Raw genomic sequence first — 19,047 nt, forward strand, 5'->3', positions numbered from 1 at the left:
TGCCTCTGGTTCTATTTTACTCATCAGTTTATTTTGTTAATTAGATTACTTGTTTGTTTATTTTGATTTTTAGATTCAATTATTGATAGGTATGTATTTATTACATTGTATTCATGTTTTTTCTTCTCCCTCCTCCTCCTTTTCCCTTCTCTTCCTCCTCCTCTTCTTTTTCCTCTTGCTCTTCTTAAAGAATACCCTTCAGCATTTCATATAATACTGGTTTGGTGGTAATGAACTCTAGCTTTTTCTGTCTGTGAAGCTCTTTATCTGACCTTCAATTCTAAATGATACCTTTGCTGCGTAAAGAAATCTTGGTTGTAGGTTCTTGCTATTCATCACTTTGGTGCTCACTGAATCTGCCCCTTGAGTGTGTCAGTTGTAATCTGGTATGGTCTGAAGCTGTACACTGGATGCACTGGCTCTGGGGCCACCCAGGTGGTGCAAAGTCAGCCACTGCCTGGGCTACCTGGCAGGAGCTACAGAGCTACCTGCAGATGGCTGCTATTGTATTGGGCTTGGAAGTGCCCAGGTGAGGCCAAGCTGTGAAGCAAGGCAGACTGGTGCTAGTGCTGGGTCTTGGGCCTCTTATTGATAGTTATGGGACACACTGATGCCAGCTGCTGCTTGTTTGAGAGATTTTTAGGAATGTCTGAAGCCTGAGCCAGGACAGCCCATTCTTATGGAAGAGCTACTGTAAACAGTTTGGGTGGGGCTTCAAATTGGGTAGGGCGTGGTCCCAGGGAAACTCCAGGGTGGAGCCAACAGTGTGAGTCCGGTGATGGAAATTCATATATGGCTGCCAGTCAGCTCTGTGGGGAGGTCTCAGCATAGGAACAATGACTCCTGTGAGCACCCCGGTCTGGGAGAAAGCCACCTCCAGTATTTGTTCTGATGCTAGACAATCCAGTTCCTCCTCGTATTTCCCTGAATTCCCCCAAGAGCCATTGCCTCAGCGCTGGAGCCCAGAGGAACAAGTGCAAGTAGGCCCATGGGCCAGCTCTTTAAGAGTAACACCTGGGTCTCCAGCAGCCTCTGTGTCACTCAGCCACAGTCCCTCCTGGCTTTTACAGCCCGAAATTACGGGGACTTCTCTTCCCAGCTCTGGAACCCTGGGTTGGAGGTTTGGTGTGGAGCTGGGACCCCCTTGCTCCTCATGGGAGGCCTCCGCAGTGGAGATACCCCTCCCAATTAAAAACACACCACACATGGGTGTCAAACCAGCTCTTTCTGCACCTCCACCCTGTGTAATGTTTGTTCCCCCACATCCCGCGTGGTTCAGGGTTCAGGATCTGGAAGAGGAGCCGCACACAAATGAAAGAGAAGAGATAATTTGGAAATACTGGGGGGGGAGGGGGGGGCAAGCGGGCAAGTCCAACTCAAGGGGAAGGACTTCCACCAGTGCTCAGGCCTCGCCAACATTTTCTTGGTTTGGGATACACCCATAGCCCTTAGGCAGGCAATTTCCAGTAACAGGCAGACTAGCCCAATAGCAAGGATTTACATAATAATAAATGGGGACGTTGCTTCAGCTACCATTGTCTGGACTAACAGTGGGTGCACAGCTCTGACCTTTGCCAGGGCTTCAAGGATCACCAGCCTTCCCAGTTCCTTGTCCACACCTCTCTGCTAGTGAAGACAATAGGCAGCTTCCCACACCACCCCTCCTACCATCTCAATGTACTTTCTTCTTTCTCTAGTTGTAGAACTTCCATTCTGCCATCTTTCTGGTGGTTCTGAACTTTAGTTGTCATTTTGATGTGGTTGTAAGGAGGCGGCAAGTACTGGCGTTTTCCTACACCTCCATCTTGGTTCTCAAGCCATCGTCATTTCTCACTGGACTACCAGGACAACTTCCTACTGGTCTCCTGCTTACCCTCTCATTCCTCTCCTATGTACATGCTGTCGTAAGTCATGTCATCCACTGCTTAAAGCCGTCCAACTATTTCCCATTGCACTCAGTATCAAACTCCCCAAACGTCACAGGCTCCCACCTACCCTACAGCCTCATCTCAGTCCACTTTGCCTGCCAACCACACCTGTAGTCAGATTTTTCCTAGAACAAGCCAAGTCCTTTCCCCTCTTAGGGCTTTTGCATACATAGTACATCCTGCACCCTATCTTTCTGAAACACTTGTCACAGTCCAAAATTATCTCATTTATGGTTTGGTTTTGTTTCCTGCCCAGTGACTATGCAATTTCTGTACACAGTAGAGGTTTCTCAACAGGGAGTGGGGAACATGTTCCTGAGAGACATTTAGCAATGTCTAGAGATGTTTTTTTAGTTGTCACTACTAAGGGGATGCTTTTGGTGGGTAAAGGCCAGAGGTGGTGCTAAACTTACTCTACAATGCACAGAATGTTCCCCCAAAATTATCTGACCCTAAATGTCAATATTGCCAAGGTTGAGATACCCTGGAATAAATGCTTGTGATACAGGGTACTAGCTGTCCCCCAATATCCATTCTTTCATCTGTGGTAATAGACACCCTGATATTTTTATACCCAGCTGGCAAGCATAAAGACAATATTTCCCCACTTCATTACAGGCAGAAATAGGAAGGAATGTCACATGCTGGTCCTTGCTTTTGTTTTCTTTATGCTGCTGCCTGAAACACAGACACTGCCATTTTAGATCATGAGATTGAGACCATGAAAGCTAAATCAACAAGATAGAATGATGTATATCTGACACTGCAGAATACAATACCTCTCCTGAATTGCTTCTCAGTAAACAGTTGAATAAATGAATGACACCAGATATCCTTAATGCATTATTTCTCTTAATGGCCTACACAGGAATAAAAAGCCAAAAATTGCTCTGACTGGTTTGGCTCAGTGGATAGAGCATCAGCCTGTGGGCTGAAAGGTCCCAGGTTCGATTCCAGTCAAGGGCATGTACCTTGGTTGTGGGCACATCCCCAGTGTGGGGTGTGCAGGAGGCAGCTGATCGATGTTTATCTCTCATCGATGTTTCTAACTTTCTACCCCTCTCCCTTCCACTCTGTGAAAATCAATAAAATATTTTTTAAAAAGCCAAAAATTTGTTTGTCCTATATAGCACAAAACCATCGGCCTACCTCCCTTCCTACTTGTAGGATCTCATCTTCCTTGCCTTTTGTTTTGTTTTGCTAATCCTCACCTGAGGATATTTTCCCATTGATTTTTAGAGAGAGTGGGAAGGAGGGAGAAAGAGAGAGAGAAAGAACCATCAATGTGAGAGAGACACATCGATTAGTTGCCTCCCAAACACGGTTCAATCTGGGCAGGGGATTGAACCTGCAACCCAGGTACGTGCCCTTGACAGGGAATCGAAGCCTCAACCCTTTGGTGTCCAGGCTGACACTCTAACCACTGAGCACACCAGCCAGGGCCTTCCCTGCTTTTATGTTAGGATCATGATTGTATATTATATCCTCTACTTTCTCTGCACTTTGTTTTTATATCTGCAACATGCAGTGTGCCCATCTACATGCATTTCTCACCATTAGTGCTTATCAGAGAAGACCCCTGATGTCCTCTCCTTCCTTTGCTTTACTGTGACTTTTGCCTCAAGAACAAATACAAGAGCCTTTGTTTATATCATGTATACACACATAGTGCATGAGAGCTCGAGGCGTACTTGTGACAAAATTAGAAAAAGTACGTTCTTAAGGGTTTTGTTCTCAATGATCACTACTTTTCTTAAATGTGAGCAATGAATATAATTGAAGTTTTGGTTTGCTCCCACAAACCAGATGCCTTTCTGGTCAGCCAGGTTTCTCCAGAGATTGTATTGCTCCTTCAGAAACCTTGGTTCTCTCGGAAGCATGAGCAAATGGCAAAGAACTTTTCTCATTCTTCCAAGGGCTGACAATTTCCCGAAGCACAAATGACTTCTAGACGTCCACTTATCAGCCAAGGGCTTCCTGAAATAACCCTCCATGGGGGTTTACTTCCTGAAAAGCATGGGGTGTTTTTTGTGTGTGTGTCTTGAGACAAAATTGATATATAGATGATTTAGAAGTTACAGAAAAAATTTGAAGTTTGAAGTTTGCAGTGTGGTTAATGTTCTTATACACATAGAAATATTTACAAAAAAAAATTATATATATATATCTATATATTTCTGCTTTTATTCTCCTCACATCAATAAATATTATAGCCCGGCTGGCATGGCTCAGTGGTTGAGCATTGACCTATGAACCAGGAGGTCACGGTTCGATTCCCAGTCAGGGAACATGCCTGGGTTGTGGGCTTGATCCCCAGTGTGGGGTGTGAGGAGGCAGCTGATTGATGATTCTTTCTCATCATCAATGTTTTTTTTCCCTCTGTCCCTCTCCCTTCCTCTCTGAAATCAACAAAAATATTTTTTAAAATCACTCCATAGGCCTTTTGAAGTGAGAGAGAGGCAACAAGCATTTACTGAGGTCAGTAAGAATTGCTATTTTGGAAGCACTGATTCAGGCAGAAGCCCAAATAATGTTCCAATTAGCAGGCAAAGGCAGTGGGTATTTATGAGAAGGGGAAGGGGAACAATTACATCAGTAGAAGTGAGGTATTTCAGTTGGTGCAGATAGCACAGTGATGTTAATTCTAAATAATGTTTTAAATTTTCAGTCCAGTAGTCATCAGTCTGGTAGTCATAACGACTGTTGTTGTTTTTTTCTAATTAAAGGCAGCTGCACAACTCGCCCAACACTGAGAAATATCAGATGTAGGATTTTCGCTTTAAGAAAACAGAATTGTAAAAGATGGCTGGTCGGACGCACACTTTCTATTCTCTCCTAACCTGCACTAAAACCATAGTGAAAGGAGTTCAAAGGCATAAACCTACAAGGATCCAGTGTACACGAGAAGAGACAGCATCAACTTTTTGGGAGCTGTGAAAGGGAAGAACAAGAGGCCCTGACATAGTAGACCTGATGAAGAATGATTTCTCTTTCCTCAGGGGGGAAAGCCAAGAGCAAAGTCCATTTAAACTGCCAAGTAATCGTGGCTCAGGATTGAGTGGCACCAGCTCCTTCTGGTGGCAAGGGGGTGGGGGTGGGGGGTTATGTGTTCACATAAGAAGAGCTGGTTGAAAACTGTTTGAGCAGCAGTTAGATTCCTAGATGTTCCTCTCTTTCTCCAGACTGCTGGGCAATGCCCTTCCTCACCCCAGCAGGAAACAGTGTCCTCTTTGAAGAGAATAAAGCAGAGGGTCTGTTTAATGAGCAGAGGAGTTAAGTGAATGGTTTGTGCATACTAATTGCAGAACTTCTTCCTCAACCCACAATGACAACAGCCAGTCCCTTACTTCCAGGCAGAAGACTAGACAAGTGTTTTTTCTAGGGAGACTCAAGACACTGACATGGTGTTGATCGGAGGTTCCCCCAACAGATTTCCTGACAACTCACCCTACAGGTAGGATATCTCACTCACTCACTCAGAACTTCCAAACAGCTCTCGAGGCCCCCACTTTTAAATATGAGCAGGCAAGCAAACATGAGGGTATGAAAAAATAGAGACCAAAAAACAACCGGGAAAACCTGTGATGAAAATAGAAAGTGTGCAGGAAGTAGAAAAGTACATTAAAAAATAACAGCAACTAAACTCTTAATGTCTGCAGAGAAGTCATAGATTCCTATTTTACTATACCTGTGAAATCAGAAATCAAAATAACATTTTTTTTCCAGAAAATAAAAAGTCCTTAGGAAACATTGAAGGCGGGGCACCAATACCCAGTACAGTGCCTTAAAATAGGCCCTCAACAATGAGCTAGGTTCAAAAAGAAGGTTCTATAAGTTCCCAGAGAGAACACACAACACAAAAAGGTTAAGGGATCCAAATGAATTCAGATTTCTCAAAAGGAGATAGAAGACAATGAAGAATACTTTCAAATTTATGAGGGGAAAATGTTTGCAACCAGGAAATCTATGCTCACTCAAGTTATAAACCAAGTATGCCTGAAGAATAGACATTTTCAGGCTTGCAAGTTTTCAAAAAAAATGTTACCGCCTTACACTGTCCTTACGGAGCTGGTAGATAGAGGATGTGCTCCACCTAAAGGATGAGTAAGCCAGAAAGAAGAAGACGGGGCCCAGGATAGAGGAATCCACAGGATGAGGTAAAGGGAAACTTCTCACTGTGAAGCAACTCAGACAACTCTGGGAGAGGCGTTTTCAAGAGGATGAAGCTAATATGCAAATGAACATATTATACAAAATGAAAGTATTGGAAGGGAACTTTGATGATGCTTGAGAAGAGTTAGTACTTAAATAGTAATAAATATCAGTGGTCATAGAAAACTAAATATCACAAGGTAAACAAACAAACAAGAGACAAGACTCAAAAGAGCACCCCCCCCCCACATACACATACACACCACACACACTCGCACACACACACACACACACACACACACACAAGTCCAGGAAATAAAAATTAATAGTAACTTGCCACATAGCTCCATTATGAACAGAAAACAGAATTATAATAATGTGAATACTCATTATTTATCTAACCAAAATGATTACCTTGTATCAGGAGATGGAGAAATGGGGAGCGTGCAGAGGTGTTGCAGGGGTGGGAACACAGAAAAGAGAACTAAATCCTCATCTCACATAGTAAGAAAACTGAAACATGAAACAGAACTGCATGGACATTATTTAGAGATATGGGCATACATATCAGAGAATCATTTGAAAGTGGTTGCCCTTGGGACAGGAAAAAGCAGGAAGGGGCTTATGATGGCTACATATTTTATTTGCCCATAGGGAACTATTTGATTCCTTAAATTATAACAGTGATACAATGAAAATTTTAAAAAAGAAAGCAGTATTGCTGAGTTAGGTATTTTATTTTATTTTTCTGGTAATACTGATCACATTAAAGAGCTGTTTATAATACATTATGAGCTTTTTGAAAGGGAATAAAAAGCCACGTTTAGTTTTCTTTATATTGGCCCTCAGCTCATATTAGCATTCCAATTTGTTCCCAATGTAATCATGTTAACATTATGTTAACATATGACTTTGCCTTTTCCAGACTCTAAGATTTTCAGTAAGTATGCTGGTGGGACTATCTCATTCACCCTTGATAAACACCTTTCCTATTTGATTATAATTCCACTTATTAATTCCTTCTGGCTTTTGTCTTCCAAACAATTCTTGATTTCTATTACATGAATGAAGTTTGAACTGGTCCAGCAAATGGTTTACAAGGTCCAGGTGTAAGATAAATTGGCAAACTAAATAGAAAAGAAGACAACCATTGGGTAGAAAACAGTGATCAAGGTTACCACAGCAGATCTGTTTATTAGAAGGACTACGCTATGAATTTTCTTCCAATTTATTTTAAGTATTTTTAGGCACCCACTCTACACTAAGCAGTATGATAATAACAGCCAACAGTCCAGTACTCACTGTGTGCAAGGTTCTAATTATTCCACCCACTCCTCATTTAATTATTGCAGAATGCGATGAGGTAAATACCCCAATGTGCAGACAAGGAAAATGAGGCGTGGAGAAAACAATTATGTTTCCTGAATTTCTTGGGAAAAGGCGGAACAGAAGATGGAACCTGTAGAGGAGACCACAAAAGCAAAGAAGAGAAAGAAATGAATGAATTAGTGAGGACTTTACGATAGTCTAGAAAGTTCTGTCACTGTATTTAGTTATCACAACAATGTTATGAGTGATTATTGTTTCCTTATACGTGTGAGAGTGGTTAGGAGACTTGCAACAGAATTACAGAGATAAGAATCAAGAAACTTATTTCTCCAGGGAGTTAACAGAGCAACAGGGACTGACATAACTACAGATGATAATCAAATGAGTAGCAGAAGTAACAGTTTAGTAAGATCTCCAAGGGAAGAACATTCACGCTCAGAGAGATGCTGGTGAGACTTCCCAGGCTTGATGTGTCCATGTGGATAGACAAAGAGGAGCGGGGAGCAGCATCGTTCCTGGTTATTGTTCTTGGCTGTACTGGCAATTTTTTCTCTTTTTGTAAATGTTTATTATTTTACAAAATATTGGCTTTCCTGTTCACACACACACACAAAATCATTTCTATATTCCCCTCTTTTTATAGAAATTTCAAAGCAGGGACAAATGCCTAAGCTTAGAAAAGGATAAGGCATGTGTACGGAAAAGCAGAATATGGGCACCCAATAGGAGGGAGGTTACTCTTTTGAGGTTAGACAAAAGGAATGAGGGGGTAAATATTGGGAAATGAAGGGATGAAAGGAAAGAAAATTTTACATATATTTATATTGCCCGGCTGGTGTGGTTCAGTGGTTGAGAGTTCACCTATGAACCAGGAGGTCACAGTTTGATTCACAGTCAAGGCACATGCAGGTTTCGGACTTAACCCCCAGTGTGGGGTGTGCAGGAGGCAGCCAATCAATGAGATTCTCTTTTATTATTCATGTTTCTATCTCTCCCTCCCCCTTCCTCTCTAAAATCAACTTAAAAAATGTATTTTAAAAAATTTAAAGACTGAGCCAGACCAGCCTGGCAGGAAAGAAAACTTAGAGTTCAGAAAAGAAAGTGAAATTCTTTGATGAGAGCCTCTTTTCAGAGAGGACTTGGATTCCAAGCCTTTGCGGCCCAGCCCACTGACCTGTATGGTCTTGGCGAGATTTTCATGAATAAGATGCTGCTGCCACTCTTCTTTAAAATAATAATTTCAGAGGTGTCGGTGAGAAGAAAGGTTTCTCTCAGCCAAGACTTTTTAAGATGGTAATTACAAATATATGTGTTTTTATTGATTTTAGAGAGAGAGGAAGGGAGAGAAACATCGAAACCACCAATCCGTTCAACTGGCTGCCTCCTGCATGCCCCCTCCTGGAGATGGAGTCTGCACCCAGCCGAGGCATGGGCCCTGACCAGAATCAAACCAGTGACCTCTTGATGTGAAGGACGACACTCAAGACACTCAATTGAGCTACATCGGCCAGGGCTCAGCCGAGACTTCTGCAGTTCCTTCAGCTCAGTGGCACATTGTCTCTGTCTAAGGAAGTATTGCTACTGCTTAGCACCTGGGATTAGCTCAATGGTGACAGCAATCCGGGTTCCATCTACTTGGAAATAATTGCCTTTACATCTTGTGATATCTTCCATGGACTCTGCAGTGAAAATCAATTATAATCCCTTTTGGTGGGAGAAACTAAATTAGAAAGAAAAATGATTAGAAACAGAAGGCAGCTTGACGCTTGTGTTGCCAGATTTGTTCAACATGTGATTCAAAAGCCGTGGATAAGTTTTCCTGGCCGTTCTCCCAACTAACAACCTTTAGCTTACTTAAAAGCCAAAATCCGTGACTCAAAAGAGCGTGCTAGAAAGAAATTTTGACAGATAAAATTAGCTATTTCTGTCAGAATCGAATAACATATATACATACACTCATGTACCTTTTTTTGAAGTGAAGTTCAAAATATATCAAGATCTCACTCAAACTGCTCCCCAATGCTCCAAAATTCAACCATAATAGCTAACTTATTATTATTATTTTTATAGCTAACATTTTTCAAATGCTTACTACGTGCCAGGCATTACACTTAAATCTAACACCAGTAATATGAGTTAGGTACTTATTATCACATACTCTTAATATTTGTACATGATGAAATTGAATCAAAGGGATGCTAAATAGCTTCCCAAGGTCAAAAAGATAGAAAATGACAGAGTCAGGCCTAAAACTCAGACAAGATGACTACTATGCTCTTGATAAAGTCCTTAACCTGAAGGAGTTTATACCCTAATACAGTAGTGGATTCAGACAAGTACCCTTCAGGTTGGTAAGTATACATAATGAAAGTGCTAAGGATCTACTAGGAAGACCATCTAAACTTGCCTTTGGCTGTTAAGGTCAATGAAAGGGACAGCTAAACCAAAGCAGAAGCTCAGGATGGGGAAAGGGGGCAAGAGTTCCAGCGATAAAAGGGAGCTGGGTCCCATGGGTGCTTGGAAGGAGAGGACTAATGCAATGGAGAGCCACTTTGGAAGACTTGAAGCTAAGGAGACGTGATTTGCATTTCTAAAACTGATTGTGGCTGTTTTGGAGAATGGCTTGTGAATAAAGTAAAAGAAGCAGGGACATTTGTTAAGAGGCTATTGCCTTGGGCGTAAGATGTAAACCAAGGCAGCAGCAGTGGAAATGGACAGAAGCAGAGGCACTGGAGAGTTATTCACAGAGCAGACATGACAGAAGGATCAAAGGCAACAAAGAAGTCAGAATCAAGGCTGGATTCTACATTTCTGCCTTGGGCAACTGGATGGATGAGATGCCATTCACCAAGAGGGGAAATCCAGGAAACAGGTTCAAGAATGTAATTGAGCCCTAGCCAGTTTTCCCAATGGTTAGAGCATTGGCCCTCAGACTGAAAATATGCTTGGGTGAGGATTAACAAAAAACAAAAACAAAATAATGTAATTGAAAGAACATAATTCCATTTTGACTGTATTGAGGTACTTATGCAACACACAAATACATAGGGGGGTCATTATTTTATAAAAGAATAACTCATGTGAGTTATTTTAATCACCTAGTTCTCCTAATGTATTTTTAAAAGTTTGACTCAAAATGTTTCCAATAGAACTTTTTTTTTTTTTTTGCTTCTAGTTATCCACAACTATCAAGACATCCATGTACACATTTTATTTTTATCACTAGGACATTTTTAAATAATAGAGAAACTAACATATGGACCTAGTAAAATAATAAACTCGAACAGTACAAAATACTGTACAATAAAGTAGGTCTCCTCATTAATATGAACTTACGTTTAACTTAATAGCTATAAGATGGAGCCCAGCTGGAGTGGATCAGTTGGTTGAGCATCCGCCTGTGCACTGAAGGGCTACCAGTTTGATTCTGGGTCAGGGCACAGGCCTGAGTTTCGGGTTTGGTACCCGGCTGTATAGAAGGCAACCAATGGATGTTTCTCTCTCACATCAATGTTTCTCTGTCTCTCCCTTCCTCTCTCTAAGCGTGTCCTCAAGTGAGAATTTTTTTAAAAAGATATGATGGTTCCATATAGTAATATTATGTTTATGTACTTATTTCATTTTATATTATATAAGCAATTATATACAATTATTTCATAACACACACACATATATTTCTTTGCCCTATCAGCGGATAGGGCCTAGAAGCAATGGCATTCCAATAGCAAAGAGCATACCTACTACCCGCATCTTGATTCCTAGCAAAATTCTCCAATAAAAGAAACAGGGTTCCTTGGAGAAATGGTTGATTCAAGGACTGGCACAGACAATATATAAAATAAGCCTGGAGCATCTTGTAGTGCCAGAAAGGAAGGAAGTACACCCAAAACAAACAGCAAAACCGCCATACATTGACGAGGGCTGGTCACAAGGGCTCAGGAGCCAAACAAAGAAGCTCCCTAATGGCCAAAGCTAGAACGATTTGATCAACAAAATAAAATAGTATTGGGTCATGATGCAAAATATAAAATAAATACTCATAATTTCATATGACCTAAATGATTGAACAAACAAATAACTGGGGAGCAGGGGAGACAAATCTCTCTTGGAGAATTTCAAGTAACTTATGTAGATACTCTGCCCTCAAGGAGGTGGAGTTTAACGCCCCACTTTTCAAGTATGGGCTACATAGAGTGACTTCCTTCCGAAGAGTACAGTATAGAAAAGGGGGTGGGAGTCGGGGAGAGTCACTTTCTAGAGGAGAAACCTCACAAACACTACGTCAGCCAGAGGATCCAGGTCAACGTCGGCAATGATAAGTCATGCTGATCCTCTGCGTCCCTCGTATGAGGTGATGGAAGTGCCTCTGTGCTGTCCCTCCCAGAAACCCATAACGCTAGTTTAACTATGAGTAAAACCAGACACATTCTCATAAAGAAACATCCTAAAAAATATTTGGCCGGTACTTCTCAAAACTGTCATGATCATAAAAACAAAAGAAGTCTGAGAAATTGTCACAGCCGAGAGGAACCTCAGGAAATATGCCAAGTAAATGTGATGCGGTATCCTGGAAGGCAGGATACATTGATTGTGCAACTTTATAGGATCTGTAGTCCTCTCTTTCATTCCTGATATTGACAATTTGTGACTTCTCCCTTAAAAAGGATAATGAGGGCATGTGAGGAACAACCTCTGCCAATAAATGTATTGAGAAGTGACATCAGGTAAAAACTAAGGAAATCGGAACAAAGTGTTGACTAATGGCATTCCAATAGCAAAGAGCTATTGTGAATAATCATGTATCACTGTTGTTGTTTATTAAATTGTGGCAAATATACCATACAAGTTTAAGATGCTCCTTAGTAGAGGAAACTGGGTATGAGATATATGTGAATGGTTTGTACTATCTTCTCAATTTTTCTATGAAACTGTTCTAAAAATAAGTTTTTTTTAAGTCTCTTGTTTCCAGCAGAACCTAGTGTCTTGTGAATCTTTCCAGAAATACTTTATCAGTGGAGAGAGTCTCCATTCACCTCTCCCTTTCCTCTCTGCTCTGTGCTTGAAGACTGGCTTTAAGGGCAATCAAGCACCTTTGCTCACAGGCTTCTTCCTGTGAAGTTTGGGCAATGGAGAACGGGGAAGTACCTACCAGCAGATCGGAGGTTGGAGGAAGAAAGCAGGGGTATTTATTTTCCCAGCTCCTTCCTGGAATTACCAGCAGTTCCATTCTTCTACTGACGGGCACAGTTCCTGTTGGGCAGCCCTCTTCATCAGCACGCTGGGTTCTGGTAACAGCTCCCTCCCTCTGCCCCTCCTGCTAGGATTGCTGACAGCCCTCTTCTCTGATGTGAGGTGACTGAAAGCTCTCTGCAGCTCGCCCTGAGGTGCTCCACGGTGCCTTGTTGGTTTTCTTTGGCCCTTTCCACACTTTTATAAAGAGTCCCTTCATTTTGGTGTGTTATCTATTGTTTACTAGGACTCTGATTAGTATAATACACAAATTCATATTCCCTTCTATATACAGATATGAGCATATTATACTATTATACACATTGTTTTGCACCTTACCATTTTTTCATCTATAACAGACTTGGGGTTTCTTCCCATGTCCATATATGTTGATTCACTTAATTAGTATCCCATTTTCTATGGACATCATGTTTTCATGTATCATATAGAAAGAGAATTAAAAGCTGAACTTAGCAGAGGGACCCTGAGGCCTGGGTAATAAGTAGTAAGATTACCCATGAGTAATAAGATTGACTAGAAGTTCTGAAATAGTGGTGAGGTGAACTGAGGTTGCTAAATCCCCAGATAGTTTTGCAGAAGTTAAGAGAATGGGCTTTGGAATCAAACTGCTTGGGTTCATATTCCAGCTCAGCCCTACTGTGTGACCTTGGGCAAATTATTTAACCTTTCTGTGTGCATGTCCTCATCAGTAGAATGGGAATAACAATATTCATTTCAAGGTAATACTTGTGCTCAAAGGTAATTTAGTTTTCAAGTCAACTTTCAGTCAGGCCCCACTGGGCAACATGGTACATCCCAGTGAATATGCTATGAGCCTCCATCTGGCTCTCTCTCCCCATTCCCGATCCTTCAGTTCTTTCTCCTGAGTTCCCCTCAGCTTCTTCTTTTACTCTTTCTTCTCTGCTCATCTCACCCATCTGTCCCATTGTGCATGATAGGTTTTTTTTCTCTATTGAGATTTAAGATTCATTTTTAAATGAAGAATTAGACAGTAGATTCTAGGGGTAATTGTGTGTTTACTAATGTATAGTTTAATAGAAGAGGTACGGATGAATTTTAAAAGCATTTTCTTTAAAGCCAAGGAATTGTTAGCCAGCAAAAAGAGAAGACAAGCTGCCTCGAGTGACATGCTGCTGCCTTCTACCAAAAGTGGTTAGTTTTCTTGCCTGAGTCAACTTCTGCTCAGGTCCCCATGAGTCACCTTGACTGAGGAGAACTTTCTGAGTGTTTGACACCCCGAGTATCAGAAAAATAAAGTTACTAATTCCCCATGCAATAGTTAGAAACTATTGAATAAATTCTAAATACTAAGAATTTTCTTTTACAGGTGTCATTAAAAAGCATACTGTCCAATTTTATTCAGAGGATAAATTGTTCTTCAAAGAGTTTAAAGTATTTTTCTATTTTTTCTCTTCACGTGAGTTCAAGGATTTTACAGAAGGAAAGGAGCCCCTTATCATCCTCCTGTGATGTCTCAAGTGCGAGTTGCTTCCCTTTTTAAGTTCTCCTGCTTCCACTCCCTAAATGCTTAGTTTTACTATTTTTTAGGTATATAATCACCTTTATTATAATTCATAAATATATTAGAAATGGATCTTAAAAACAACATCTAGGTTCTTGTGGACTGTGTTTTCTGTTCAGCTACACAATTAGAAAGCCAACTTTGAGGATGAAAAAGCCTAAGTATAATTTTAGTTCCTTTTTTTTGGTCTCATACATTCTGAAACATTCTCTGGGCCTTCTAGGTCCAAGCACCACACTGTGTTAATAGACCTGCCCATGCTCAGGGCTTTCTGTAATTACTTTGACAAAAAGATGAGGCGGCTCCTCTCCTTTCCCCAAAGGAAGTTATTTGGAATCTTGACTGAAAGCAAACACCAGGTACTCTGAGCAAAGGTCTTGCCCTAAAAGCTAAATGCCTGGTTTTAATGACCACATAGCTCCTGAGGACTCCATGTTCGTTATCTCTAGATCTGACTTACCTGGATTTCAACCACCCTGCTTTCGTTTTTGTTTTTCAAGCCCATCAAGCTCTGTCCTGACTCAGAGTTTTTGCCTTTGCTGTTTTGTTTTCCAGGCAGGCCTCCTCCTACCGGCACTTCAAGTGCCTGTCAGCAGATGAGTGGATTAAAATACTGTGGTACATCTACACAATGGAATACTACATGGTTGTAAAAAGAAAGAACTCTTACTATTCAAAACAGCATGGATGGACCTAGAGAGCATTGTGCTAAGTGAAATAAGCTAGTCAGAGAAGGATAAGTATATGTGATTTCACTTATTTGTGGAGTATAATGAACAACCTAAACTGATGAACAAAAATAGATCCAGAGACATAGAGACATTGAACAGACCATCAAATCTCAGAGGGAAGGCAGCTGAGGGCGAGGGGGGATAAGAGAGCAAGCAAAGGACTTGTATGCATGCATATAAGCGTAACAATGGACACAGACAGTAGGGAGGTGAGGGCATGACTTTTTTTTATGTAAAATAGCATTGTAAACATTGGAGCTTACCAATACTTTCAGCACTTCTTTCTGACCTAGACATTTGAGAGGACTTTGTCCACATCCTTGAAGTTAGGCATGGCTATGGCACTTACTTTAGCCTCTGAAATATGAGTGAAAGTTACACATATTGCTTCTGGATGGAAATATCTAAGAGAAGGCACACAATTCTCCTTGTTACCTTTTTTTTTCTTTTCTTTTACTTTCTGTATTCCAGGTTATCATTTGTTGAGGTGTAGATGTCTAAGATAAAAGAGCCTGGAATGCTGAGCCATCATGTGGAAGAAAACTGCCCAGAGAGTCATTAGACCTACAGCAAACCCTGAGCAAGGAAGAAAATAGAAGAAAAAGTGCTGGAAGCTGGTCCATCCTTGCTGCTTGACATAGTCGCTGCAGGGAAGAAACATCTGCACAACATATGTTTCAAGGGACCTGGCGTACATGGTGTACTGTTCTTAATATGTTTGTTCCCGTTCTTGGCGCTATGTGTTTTAACCAAGGTCACCTCTCCCAGAAAGGTTGTTTCCCCAGGTAGGGATTTTTCCCTGAAGTTAGGGAGGGAATAAAACCCCTTAACTTAGTGCCAGGCGGGTAGTTAATCACTTTAACTATGAACAATCACACTTAAGCTACATAATCTTTACTCCCTGGAATGGAGATAAGAAACGCCCTAACCTTTGGAATAGAAATTGACAGGATTAAAATCGACTGGTATAAATACAGATGTAACAAGACAGTAAAACACAGAACTTGGAACCTTCTCCAGAACAGAGTGTCTTGGGAACTCACCTGGCTGGGGAGACTTCTGGAAGAGACTGCAACCACACCTCAAGGCTTGATCCTTGAGCTGACCTCTTCCTAATTTTCCTGCTACAGAAAGCCCTGGATCTGCTCCTTAGGTGAGTGCACGATTGCCCATTTGCACTATTCTAAAGAGAAACTGCGGCCGCGGTGGCCCCAGAGAAGAACGAGAGGGCGAGTGAGCGCTGCGCTCCAGGGCCGGCCTGGCCCCCTCTCCTCATCATCGCCAGCCCTCTGCCGCCTTTCTCCGCTTCCACCTTTTCTCCTCTCCCCCCCAAGTGGAGGCCCCCTCTGGGGCGGGGAGGACCGGGAGTGATTTCCCCTAACTCCTTCACCCTCTCCCTGTACCTGGCCCCCTTGTGAGGAGAAGGCCCGGCCCTGTCCGGCCCGCGTCCTGTGTGAGGAGCACCCGGGCCAGCCCACGGTTGTCTGGGGCCTGGTCCCGCTCGTCTGGTGTGTGAGGACTGGGGCCCCGGCCAGGCGCCGCCATCGCCACAATGGCCAGCTCCCAGAAGGCCCTGATGCTGGAGCTCAAGTCCCTGCAGGAGGAGCCGGTGGAGGGTTCCCGGATCACCCTGGTGGATGAGTCCGACCTCTACAACTGGGAGGTTGCCATCTTCGGACCCCCCAACACCCTCTACGAAGGCGGCTACTTCAAGGCGCATATTAAATTTCCTATTGACTACCCGTATTCACCACCTACCTTCAGATTCCTGACCAAAATGTGGCACCCCAACATTTATGAGAGTGGGCATGTATGCATTTCAATTCTTCATCCACCCGTAGATGCCCCACAGAGTGGTCAACTGAACTCCGAAAGGTGGAATCCTACTCAGAATGTCAGGACTATCCTGTTAAGTGTCATCTCATTGCTTAATGAGCCCAACATCTTCTCCGCAGCCAATGCGGATGCTTCGGTTATGTTCAGGAAATGGAGGGACAGTAAAGGAAAAGACAAAGAATATGCTGAAATCATTAGAAAACAGGTTTCAGCCACTAAAGCCGAAGCAGAAAAGGATGGAGTGAAAGTACCCACGACCCTGGCAGAATATTGCATCAAAACGAAAGTGCCTTCCAATGACAACAGCTCAGATTGGCTTTATGACGACTTGTACGACCTTGACATTGAGGATGAAGAGGAGGAGGAGGAGGAAGATGCTGACTGTGATGACCATGATGATTCTGGGAATGAGGAGTCGTGACCTGCTCCTTCGGAGCCCCTGTACTGCCCTGCCATCTCAGGCCAAAGGGAGGGGAGCAAGTGGGGACCTATCAGTGGCCCCTCAGCAAAACCCTATCACGGGGGGTGGGGAAAACAAACATGGCTCCTGCTGACTCCCCTTGTGGATCTCAGTTGGCTCCTTTTTATGGACCTCTTAATGGAGGGAAGGTAATTGTGAACGAAAGGGGCCACATGCTGACCTGACAAGCTCAGGGGAGGCCTGCATGGCAGTCTGAGAGACCTAAAGTAACCACAAAGGATGGTCTGAAATTAAACTTTAACTCAGAGCAGTGATGGTGGGCACTTGCGTCCTAGACCGGTATCTTCACTGACAGGTCAACCTTTACCTTAACTGAGCCTATCTGTCTTTTTGCATCTATGATTACACACCCTTGAAATGTCTGGGTAACTTGTAACTTCCCTTTTTCTGGAGCCCCTGGGGCACAACCAAATGTGCTGGGTGCCAGGACAGATACCACAAACCCCTTCATTATCATGTTAATTGATCCTGCACCCACCTAAGTGTGTGTCCATCATTTTACTTTTATCCAATCCCAGGGGTTTCCCTGCTTTGCTTTATCCCTCCTCCTTAATCTATCACCAATGAATTTCATGTAACCTACCTATGTCCCTCCTTTGATTGCAAATGTATAAATACAAATGTAACCCGCCATTCTCCGGAGCATTATCTCACTTCGTTGAGGTCCTGCTTCCGGGCATATGTCGACAGTTTGGCTCAAATAAACTCACAAAAATTCTTTACAGGTTTCAATGGTTTTTTTTACGTTAATACTGAGTAAATAAATGTATGGATGAGTGAATGAATGAATGAATGAAATACTTAAACATGCAACTCAGGATAACACAGCCCATCACTATTTACTTGGAACATTCCTCAAGTGTCCCTCTTCTCTCTCGATGAACAAACCATAGAGTTCCTGGGATAAAGTATGCAAGGATAACTTCAAAAATTAAATTTATTTAAATAATAAGGAACTTATTATTTAAGTTTCAGACCCTCAAATTATTCTTTGTTCAGAAAACGGTGCCATTATTTCATGCTAGTGAGTAACAAATTTACTCAACCAAATATCAAATTTGAATTAATATTAAAGATTGTGGTATTCCCTCTAATATCTGAGACATTTATTGAATTATAGTATATAAAAATAAATATTTATTGACACTGAAATTTGCTTTAAACTTGGAATAGATTGCCACATAGGTTTAGAAAGAATTCTCTTGTTTAGTGGTTTTTTTTAAAGAATGGATTCTCATCTTTTTAGACTAGTTTCCTAAAATAAATAAATAAACTAGTTTCCTTTCTACTTGATGATTTCTTAAGATCTCATCATTAAATAATCAATAATTTAACAAGCTTTTTTCTAGTGCCTATTACATTGTCATAATTTGCCAAGGTATACTGGCAAGGTATTCTGGAAACTAAAGAAGACTTGTAATTTTACTTACTTGAAATTCTTCTGATTAGATAACTTTTCAAATTATATTTTTTAAAAGGAAGAAAAAAAGAAAGTAAAAATCTGCCCTTTGGACCAGAAAAAAGTAGCAAGACTGACTACTTGCTCTAAATTTAAATTCACACAGGACTCAATTAAATCATTCCTGTGACACACAAAGTCACTCAAAACTTATGATCTTATACATATACTAGAGGCCCCTTGCAGGAAGATTTCTGCAAGAACAGGGCTTCCTGTGTCCTGAAGCTTTCTTCTCTGCAGCTTCGCTCCCTTCTGCAGTGCTTGGCTTCCTTCTACGTTGTCTTCAGTCTTCGCTCTGAGTGCCTGTGTATGCAAATTAACCACCATCTTTGCATACTCATCTGATTGGCTGGTGGGCA

At 41.8% G+C, this 19,047-nt stretch overlaps 1 protein-coding gene across 1 annotated transcript; it reads left to right on the forward strand.

Annotated features, from left to right (window-relative positions):
• Window positions 1-16,464: 16,464 nt before the first annotated feature.
• Window positions 16,465-17,435, forward strand: LOC308527244 (ubiquitin-conjugating enzyme E2 R2-like; the record flags this gene model as incomplete). The annotated part of the gene is made up of 1 exon (XM_081102612.1): window positions 16,465-17,435. The coding sequence occupies one exon, from the start codon at window positions 16,465-16,467 to the stop codon at window positions 17,167-17,169; it is 705 nt and encodes a 234-aa protein (XP_080958738.1). The 3' UTR covers window positions 17,170-17,435.
• Window positions 17,436-19,047: the final 1,612 nt, after the last annotated feature.

Source organism: Myotis nattereri (genome assembly GCF_964212035.1).
Source record: "Myotis nattereri genome assembly, chromosome: 11".
In the NCBI taxonomy this organism is placed as follows: domain Eukaryota; kingdom Metazoa; phylum Chordata; class Mammalia; order Chiroptera; family Vespertilionidae; genus Myotis; species Myotis nattereri.